The following is a 10,821-nucleotide window of genomic DNA, read 5'->3' as shown; positions in this document are numbered from 1 at the left end:
TTCTGTTTCCAATATTTATTCTAAATTGTTGCTGGGCTTTTCTTGTAATATCTCAATGCCTAATTTTTATGTACTGCTACATAACTTCCACATAGATGAGGAATCAAGTTAGAAAATATATATTGCTATTATTACTACTAATCTTATATGGTACACTGAAGGCTTTTGCCAAGACATATATTATAAATATGTTTGTTATCAATATTTATTAATCATTTTTATCACAATATTTATTACAAATAAAGCGACCTGCAGTTATGAATGACTGAGTATAATAGAGAAAGTAGTTGAAATAATTCTATATCTTCAGTTCTATGTTTCTTCAATACAGAAAATATATTTATTTGGGAAGTATCTTGAAAGCTACATGTGAATACTTATTTATACCAATTAGTCTTATTGTAAGAATCTGTACTTGGGTTCTTGATAAGTCTGTTAAGAAGCTGAAAATATTCATGGCTTTTCAGCATATATGCATAATCTGGGAAAGTGTGACCAGCTACATCTTCAAACTGCTATAGATGTAGGCTAACATTTCAAATGCACTTCAAGTAGGAAAATGGGAGATAATGCAGTACATAAGAAAGCTTTAAACATAAGACTGCATAGGGATCTGAACATCTTGAGAAATTGCTACCTTGTTGGCTTTCATACAAAGCAAGTGCATGCCAAAAGATTCTGAGGATGGAGCAGTCAGGCACTGTATATGACAGCCTGTTGCTATGCAACAGTTATTCTGCCTACATGGTACCTTAGCAAAGACAGTTTTATGACTTTCAAAGACAAAATTCAACTACATTTTATAGGATTTGTCTAACTTGAAATAAGGTTCATATGCTTTAACAAAAGCTACATTGCTGCACATTTTATTAGGTGAACTCAGATTAAAATAGATTTCCTTTAATGCATCAGGTTTTGAACTGAATATAATTATAAACTTCATTTATTCTCAGATTTCACACTGGCATGCAGAGAAATGTAAAACAGATTATCCTACTCCAACAGTAACAGAGGAGGTGACAGTCAGTTCACTAAAGAGAGAAGACAGCAAAGAAGTAACAGGTAACAGAGAGAAAGCAGAACTGCTTAACTCATTCTCTGCATCGGTCTTCATGCAAAAAGAAGCAATAGTCCAACCTACCAAAATCATAACTGTAAAAAACAGACTAGAAATAAAAATTAAAATTAAAAAATGGTAAGAGAACACCTGTCTGATCTTGACAAGTACAAATCATCCGCGACCTGATGGATTACATCCCAGAGTTCTAAACAAGCTGGCAGATGTCATTTCAGAATCACTGTACCACATCTTTCAAAAATCCTGGAGTACCAGGGATGAACCAGAGGACTGGAAAAGAGCTGATATGGTTCCCATCTTCAAAAAGTTGAAAAAAAGAAACTACAGATCAATTGGTCTAACATCAGGGAGATACTGAAAAAGATAATAAAAAACAGATCTGCTAACATCTAGAAAGGAGTAAAGTAATAACTAGAAGTCAGCATGGGTTTATTAAAAACAGATCATGCCAAACCAAACTTACTTCATTTTTCAACATAGTGACTAAATTAGTAGACCAGCAAAATACTGTGGACATAATAGACTTCACCAAGGCATTCAACAAAGTAGACCACAACCTACTTCTTGGTAAGCTAGAAAAAAGTGGGATAGATAACATCACCATCAGATGGATTTGTAACTGGCTGACAAACCATACTCAACAGGTAATCCTTTAATGGTACTACATCTACATGGAGGGAAGTAAGCAGTGGGGTACCACAAGGCCCTATCTTAGGCCCAGTACTCTTCAATATCTTCAAAAATCATTTAGAAGAGGGAATAGAAGGGGAACTTACCAAATTTGTAGATGATACTAAGTTGGCAGGAATAGCGAACACCCTAAATCAAGGGTCTTCAAACTCGGCAAGTTTAAGACTTGTGGACTTCAACTCCCAGAATTCCTGAGTGAACATGACTAGAGGAGGAATTCTGGAAGTTGAAGTCCACAAGTCTTAAAGCTGTTACGTTTGAAGACCCCTGCCCTAAATGATAGGCTCAAGATCCAGATGGATCCTTTTAAAAAAAATTTATTCATATATTGTATTCACATTTTGAATACAGTGTATTGTCAGGGAATATAATTTACAAAAGAATAAGGAAAAAATAGTAACATATATACTAATAACAATACAGGTGAAACTCGAAAAATTAGAATATCATGCAAAAGTTCATTTATTTCAGTAATGCAACTTAAAAGGTGAAACTATTATATGAGATAGACTCATTACATGCAAAACAAGATAGTTCAAGCTGTGATTTGTCATAATTGTGATGATTATGGCTTACAGCTCATGAAAACCCCAAATCCACAATCTCAGAAAATTAGAATATTGTGAACAGGCTCAATATTCTAGGCTCAAAGTGTCCCACTCTAATCAGCTAATTAAGCCGTAACACCTACAAAGGGTTCCTGAGCCTTTAAATGGTCTCTCAGTCTGGTTCAGTAGAAATCACAATCATGGGAAAGACTGCTGACCTGACAGTTGTGCAGAAAACCATCATTGACACTCTCCATAAGGAGGGAAAGCCTCAACAGGTAATTGCAAAAGAACTTGGATGTTCCCAAAGTGCTGTATCAAAGCACATTAATAGAAAGTTATGTGGAAAGGAAAAGTGTGGAAGAAAAAGATGCACAAGCATGACTTGTGCACAAGCACAAGGATGACTGCAGCCTGGAAAGGATTGTCAGGAAAAGGCCATTCAAAAGTGTTGGGGACTTTCACAAGGAGTGGACTGAGGTGCATCAAGAGCCACCACACACAGACGGATCCTGGACATGGGTTTCAAATGTCGTATTCCTTTTGTCAAGCTGCTCCTGAACAACAAACAATGTCAGAAGCATCTTACCTGGGCTAAAGAAAAACAGAACTGGTCTGTTGCTCAGTGGTCCAAAGTCCTCTTTTCTGATGAGAGCAACTTTTGCATCTCATTTGGAAACCAAGGACCCAGAGTCTGGAGGAAGAATGGAGAGGCACACACTGCAAGATGCTTGAAGTCCAGTGTGAAGTTTCCACAGTCTGTATTAATTTGGGGAGCCATGTCATCTGCTGGTGTTGGTCCACTGTGCTTCATTAAGTCCAGGGTCAATGCAGCTGTCTACCAGGAGATTTTGGAGCACTTCATGCTTCCTTCTGCAGACAAGCTTTATGGGGATGCTGACTTCATTTTCCAGCAGAACTTGGCACCCTGCCCACACTGCCAAAAGCACCAAAACCTGGTTCAATGACCGTGGGATTACTGTGCTTGATTGGCCAGCAAGCTCGCCTGACCTGAACCCCATAGAGAATCTATGGGGCATTGCCAAGAGAAAGATGAGAGACATGAGACCAAACAATGCAGAAGAGCTGAAGGTCGCTATTGAAGCATCCTGGTCTTCCATACCACCTCAGCAGTGCCACAGGCTAATAGTTTCCATGCCATGCCGCAATGAGGTAGTAATTGCTGCAGAAGGGGCCCAAATCAAGTACTGAGTACATATGCATGCTTATACTTTTCAGAGGACCAATATTGTTCTATGTACAATCCTTGTTTTATTGATTGCATATAATATTCTAATTTTCTGAGATTGTGGATTTGGGGTTTTCATGGGCTGTAAGCCATAATCATAATTATGACAAATCACGGCTTGAACTATCTTGCTTTGCATGTAATGAGTCTATCTTATATATTAGTTTCACCTTTTAAGTTGCATTATTGAAATAAATGAACTTTTGCACAATATTCTAATTTTTTGAGTTTTACCTGTAGTAATAGTACATCAGAATAATTTTAACCAAACTTATCTTTATGTTACCTTATTTCATCCTGTTGATTATGTTGGCATACTTATAGTTATAAACCATCTATGTTTAGTTCATATATAGCAATAATCTTTCTTCATCAAATTTCAACCTCTTATCTCTAACCACTCATAAAATCTATTCCATGTTGAGTAATATTCTGTGTCTCCTTTGTCTTTTATTTTTAATGTCAATCTATCCATCTCTGCACTCTTAATATTCCCAATTAAAAAGAAAAGTTCCCCTCTTTTTCCAAACAGTCAATCACATGGTCCAATCAAGGTCCTGTCCTTGATTCGTCAGGCAAACATCGCTCGTCCTCTCCCTGGCTACCTGTAGGAATGTCCTTGGTTCCCAGAAGAAAGTATTATGTTTTGACTATAAGCCCCCTCTATCTCTATTCCCCCCTCCCTATCCCTCAGGTCCACTGTGGCAACACTGAAGCCTCAATATGGCCTCGGTCAGGTCAGCTTAGCTTCAGGGTTGACAGAGAAATTTGTTGACAGGGAGATCAATCAACCAATGGAACAGCTTGCCTTCAGAAGTTGTGGGAGTTTCATCACTGGAAGCTTTCAAGAAGGACCTGGACTGCCATCTGTCAGAAATGGTGTACGGTCTCCTATTTGGGCAGAGTTGGACTAGATGACCTACAAGGTTCCTTCCAACTCTGTTACTGTAATCTGTTAATCTGTTTATGCCCTTTGCAGTCAAAAGTGAATCATACATAATATATATACATGGGCAGCTTTTATTAATGTGTATGTAACAAATATTTTCCCAGCAGCATGATCCGATAGGACACAACATAGCTATGCAAGAGCTATACCTCTAGACCAGGGGTGGGCAAACTTTTTGGCTCGGGGGCCGCATTGACTTTTAAAATTTGACAGACGGGCCGGGTCAGCACAAGATTTTTTGGGAATCGCCCCCCCCCACCCTTCCCCCCCTTCTCCTCCCTCCCCCCCCTCGGAGGCCCCCTGAGTCAGGAGTTGCTACCGCCGGCGCGGCTCCGCGCGGCTCCAGTCCCGCGTTGCCTCGGGAAGGGAAAGGCAAAAAGGAAAAGCCGCGGCGGTGCTTTGCAACGGGAGCAGCGGCACTGGAGGCTCAGGCTCAGCGGCTCCTGGTTTTGCCTTTTCCTTCCCAAGGCAACGCGGGACTGGAGCCACACGGAGCTGCGCCAGCGGTAGGAACTCCTGACAGCCCCAGCTGGACACCTGGACACCTTTCGCCCGGGCGAAACTGCCTGTTGCTGCTGCCGGAGCACCCGCCGGGTCGCCTCCTCCAAGCAGCCTACCCGCCCGCCGGGCTTCCCCTCTGCCGCGTGGCTCGGGGCCAGGCGCGAGCGCCCGCGAGTTAAAAGGAAGCCGAAAGTTGCTGGGAAGTTGTTCGGGTGCTGGGAGCAGGCTTTTAAAGTGCCGCCCGAGCAAAGTTTAAGCAGCCCGCCCGCCGCCGGGCGGAACCCTTCCTGCTCCTCGGCGGAAGACGCTCCAGCCTGCAAACTTTGCCTTTGCAAAGCCCTGGAAAATGGAGCAACTTCCCAGCAACTTTCAGCTTCGTTTTAACTCACGGGCGCTCGCGCCTGGCAGAGGGGAAGCCCGGAGCCTCCTCCAAGAAGCCTGCCCGCCCGCCGGGCTTCCTTCTGCCGCGCGGCTCGGGGCCAGGCACGAGCGCCCGCGAGTTAAAAGGAAGCCGAAAGTTGCTGGGAAGTTCCTCGGGTGCTGGGAGCAGGCTTTTAAAGTGCTGCCCGAGCAGGACCGCCGAGCCGGGAAACGGGGCACCAAGGCAGGGCAAAGCTCCACCAGCAGCGGCCTAGCTTTAGCTGGCTCCAAGCAGCCCGCCCCGCCCGCCGGGTGGAACCCTTCCCGCTCCTCGGCGGGAAGACGCTCCAGCCTGCAAGCTTTGCCTTTGCAAAGTTTAAGCCTGGAAGCCCCGGAAAAAAAAGGGGATCGCGGGGACTCACCTTCGGAGAGGTCGCACTCGAAGGTGATTTCAAACTCCCAGCCGAGGCCTTTGCAAATTTCTTTTCTTTCCTACCCCTAGATCGCTCCGCACTGTTTTGCAGCTTTGGGGGCCACGCGGCACAGGGCAATTACGCCACGCCCAGCGATTTTTTTCAGGGGCGGGCCGGATTGGACAGACCAATGGCAGCAATTGTTTTTCAGGGGCGGGCCGCATTGGACAGACCAATGGGCCGGATGTGGCCCGCGGGCCGTAGTTTGCCCACCCCTGCTCTAGACACTACTGTGTATATATTTAGTATATTGCCTTGCTTAACAAACATCATTTTTACAATTATTTATACTTGTGGCTTTTTCCTGCTCCATAAATTTTACCAAATGGAAACCAAAGGAGGGCACAACTGAATATTTGGGAGTGAAATTTTTCACTTGTTTTTTTCACATGGTTTTTATAATTACATTTTCCAAAGTAATTCCACCTAGCATTTCAATAATAGTTGAAAAGTAGCATTTTCCTGAGATGATCAGCCTATTTATGCATGTAAATAATGAATTATATAGTCTTGAGAACATGTTGATGTTATGTGGCCACTTGGACAAGACTAGATTGTAGTAAGAACAGTTGGCAAATCAGGAAAAGAATAATTGTACTTTTAAATAGACGAAGAAGACAATTAAGAATCTCTGATATCACTACAGATCTTACAATCATATTTAATTATTTGTTCATTTCATGATTAAATAAAGATGAGGGAAGTATTGTTTGATATTCTTATGAATTAACCAGCATTGTTTAACAATGTAGACCACACAAAATTGCAAAATTAGAAGTATGCATCTTGTTTTTCATAAAACAATGTTGCCCCTATTTCAAGCCAGTTATAGCATAGTGAAAATCTTGACATTACATTTCTTAGATTAATCAATTCTCCAGCAACAAAAATACAATTTCATACATGCTACCTTGCTGTTTTAATCAGTAACATATCTATGTTTAACCATATAAATCAGGGGTGTCACTCCATCCCATCACAGTCCACATCAGGGGTTCATTTGCCCTTGTGGGGCCAGGGTGGATGTGGCCTGGTCATTGTAGCCGACTGAGTGGGTATGGCCAGGCCAAGAGCAGCGGGCTGGTCCCTTGCCATCTCCAGGATGGCCCTGCGGGCCCACGCCACAGCCTATCACAAGGCGGATAATCCCTAATAATGCATGCTGTATCCTTCCATTATCCTTGTTTTCCTAGTTCAATGAGGTATAATCTCAATATTTGGTCTCTTTTACTGTTGAATATCTTTTTCTTGTAATTCAGAAAGTTCTAGCACTCCACACTGCAATCCATACCAAGGCAAAGGAATTTTGCAGATTTCTTCCCAACAGTCATTATCAATATCATAACCTACAACATCCTGAGTTGGAATTTCCTGAGAATCTTGCCATTTCTTCCCTCCAATAAGGATGGCTGTTTCCTCCACTACTGCTAAGCCATAACTATATCGATCATATACTAATGGCCTTAAACGGGTCCATTGATTCTGGTCAGGGTCATATTTTTCAATTTCAGAAAATGGTTCATAAAAACCTAAAAATGTAAAAACCAAATCTCGGATTGTGGCCATCTGATGCCCAAACCGAGCAATGCTCATTGGGGCTTGTTTTCTCCATTCCCCTTTAAAATTACTCAAAGCATACATATCCTTACTTGTGTTACTTTGACCCATGTATTTGCCCCCTGATATATAAATAGTATTCTTACAAACAGTACCAGCGTGGCCATGTACCTTGCATGGCAAATCATAAAGTTTTGCCCACCTGTCTTCACTAATGTTATAGATTTCAACAGATGAATGCAATTTTTTGTCTTCAGTTTGTCCACCTATTGCAACAATTGCATTCTCTAAGATACAGCAAGAAAATTGACACCTTTTTTCCAGCATACCAGTAATTTGTATCCACTTATTAAATCTTGGATCATAGCGATGGACTTTATTTGTAACTTTCATGATAGGACTTTTAGGATCACTTTGCATATCTTCTATTTCTCCACCAAGCACATATAGAAAGTTTCCAATAGTACATACACAATGATTTTGTATCCTATTTGGTAACTGTGTTAAATTTTGCCATTTGTGATTATAAACATCAAAAGCCATCGCTTCTGTGACAAGCCCTTCATGTGCAATCATACCTCCGAGCAGGATAATCCGTATCTTTTGGTTTCTCAAAGTGCTGTATTTATCCTGCAAGATAGGTTGTTTATAAATAAGTGAATGATAGTTTATTGCTTTTCTAATTAAACATTTTACAGGAGTCGTTAAAGGCACTTCTGACTGAGTGTAGATATTTCTCAGATCTTCCATAGGAATGAGACTGTATCTTACATGTTCCAAAAGATTAGAAGTATAGATGAGCCTCAATTTATCATATGCTAACCACTTTAATAATAGATCTAACAAATTAGATTCTCTCACCATAAGTACATCAGGAGATTCTACTACTGCCTTCAAAGACCAGAAATTTAGTTCCAGCAGACCTGAAAAATCCAGGTCTAGTAGTTTCCAGAGATTAATAATAAGATATTTTTCTGCTGCAGATACAGCATCTGGAAGATAAAATTTTGTCGCAATATTGGCTGAAAAACAGCAGTTCTCCAGATTGAGACTGTTAGCCAAGTATTGGCTGCATAAACAGATTGCCTCAGGTACTTGTAAGTAGGTGGCAGCTTCTAAGGTATCTTCCAAGGTGGTAAAAGACAAAGGCAGCCAGGATGTATAAATGAAATCCAGAACATGTTGCAACCCAATGGCCGAGATGACTTGCAGATGAACAACAGCAGCCTTCGATTCTTTGGTATAACTCTTGAACATGGCCTTGAAGTAATCACTGGAACAGGCTAACAAAGACTTGTGTGCCGGAAATTCATTTTCTTTTACTTTTAACAGAATGTCACAGAGCAAACCTTCCTTTCGGAGAGTTTGGTATTGAGACAATACAGCACTGCAGTGTCTTTTGCAGTAAGACAAGAAATAAGTCATTGTGCAGCACAAAATGCTCCTAAAGCTCTTTTTGCCAATGATGAAAGAAGGAGGGAAATGTGCAAAGTTCAAGTTTTAAAAAAAGCTATCTTCTCCTGATGACAGACAGCTCACATACTAATTTTACATTTCTCCAATTTATCATCCGTTGTTATTTCATGCATTCATTTCATAAAGCGGATTCTAGTATCATCCTTCAACGTGTATTTCTCTCACCTCTATTTCCTTTTAAAAGAGTTGATCCACAAAATGTAAGAGCTCTTTTTAAGCCAGTCTCAGATGACCAATTTGAGAGTTAGGTGGCATTAAGTGAAGCTTCTCATCAGCTCAGATACCTCTCCAGGCTTTTCTTTCTCTTGGAGATGAATAAATAGAACTTCTAGGCTTGCCGGTGCATCAGGAAGCATTTGAAAGTAGGAAGGTTATGTTTTGCTGTCCCTTTTGCCTGAGGTCTCTATTTCACTCTTAGACAACTTTAGCTCTTATTCCCATGAGGCAACAAGCCAAGTATGGTGATCTTGTTTGAAGGAAGTCTCCACTGAAAATCAAATTGGCACCTATTGATAAGAGCAGGAAGACTTTGTGAACATGTAAATCTTTACCCTGGGAGTAAAAAGGTAACAAAATACCACAATTACTCAGAGGTTTAATTTGTCATACATTTTAGAGCCCTTCAGCTTATATGATATCACCATAACTCACAGTGACCAGAATAGACTGCAAACACTGCCTGTTATCATAACTGTCCAAGTGCTGAACTAAGAGCATTCAGATGGGAGGGAGAGAGTGAGTGAATGAGGCAGGATAAAGCAGTAATTTTTGCAGGAGTGCAGTTTATAGCATCTGACAGTGAGTGACTTGGATGCAAATCACAAGAGCAAATAGTTCTTTGAAGGAGTGACAAAATTATACCTAAAGCTATCCTCCCAACTAAAATGTTTATAGTTGAGTTTCAAGAGGTTACTAATGGATTGAATTTGAAGTTTTTCTCTCACAGTAGGAATATGAATGGAAAAGCAAAAGTAGCCAGATGACATAAATAACTAGAGATTAGTGGCTTTTCTAAATATTCATGATGGCGCAGTGATTAGAATTCAGTACTGCAAGGCTCACTCCAGGAATTTGATTCTGAGCGGATCAAGATAGTGTCAGCCTTCCATCCTTCCGAGGACAGTAAAGTGAGGAACCAGATTGTTGGGGATAATACGCTGGTGAAACCTCTTAGAGCTGTAAAGTACTGTGAAGAGGTATATAAGTCTAAGTGCTAGTGCTATTACTATCCAGGGCTTAGAAAATCCAACCACTGAAAAAAGTAAAATAGCACTTGCACATCCACATTGAAATGATTTGCTTGAGTCTGAGAATCCTTGGATCAATTGACTTAATTTGCTTTCATAATTATTCATTCCGAGTAATAAATGCTAGTCTAGAAATAGGAAAGCTCACACAATTCTGAGGCATGATTCTTTGCAGGCACGAAGTTCTGAATAGAGAACTCTACTCCGTCTTACTGGTAAATCTCACCATTTGATACAGTGGAAAATTTTCATGATGATTGATTATGTTGTATGTGCCAGATATTTAGATTATGAAGTAATTCAGCTGATTGTACAAGCCATTCAAATTTCCTGAGAGAATCCTATTTCCAATCATAAGCATGAATAATATTTTTAACAGGTTCATCATATATATCAATATAGCCAACTTTCCTCCTTTTTTGCATTCTTCAATTTTAACAGATTAACAGAGTTGGAAGGGACCTTGTAGGTCATTTAATCCAACCCTCCACCCAAGCAGGAGACCCTACACTATTTCTAACAAATGGCAATCCAATCTCTTCTTGAAAGCCTCCAATGATGAAGTTCCCACAACTTCCGAAGGCAAGTTGTTCCATTGGTTGATTGTTCTCACTGTCAGAAAATTTCTCCTTATTTCTAGATTGAATTTCTCCTTGATCAGTTTCCATCCATTATTCCTTGTCTGGACTTTGG

At 40.8% G+C, this 10,821-nt stretch overlaps 1 protein-coding gene across 1 annotated transcript; it reads right to left on the bottom strand.

Annotated features, from left to right (window-relative positions):
- Window positions 1-6,482: 6,482 nt before the first annotated feature.
- KLHL34 (kelch like family member 34) lies at window positions 6,483-10,548 on the bottom strand. The gene has a single exon (XM_026674878.2). The coding sequence runs from the start codon at window positions 8,828-8,830 to the stop codon at window positions 7,076-7,078; it is 1,755 nt and encodes a 584-aa protein (XP_026530663.1). The 5' UTR covers window positions 8,831-10,548; the 3' UTR covers window positions 6,483-7,075.
- Window positions 10,549-10,821: the final 273 nt, after the last annotated feature.

This window comes from Notechis scutatus, chromosome 5 (assembly GCF_049901735.1).
Source record: "Notechis scutatus isolate UNSWTSFEM ecotype Mainland chromosome 5, rNotScu1.2, whole genome shotgun sequence".
Taxonomy (NCBI): domain Eukaryota; kingdom Metazoa; phylum Chordata; class Lepidosauria; order Squamata; family Elapidae; genus Notechis; species Notechis scutatus.
This window is presented reverse-complemented; position numbering and strand designations above follow the sequence as displayed.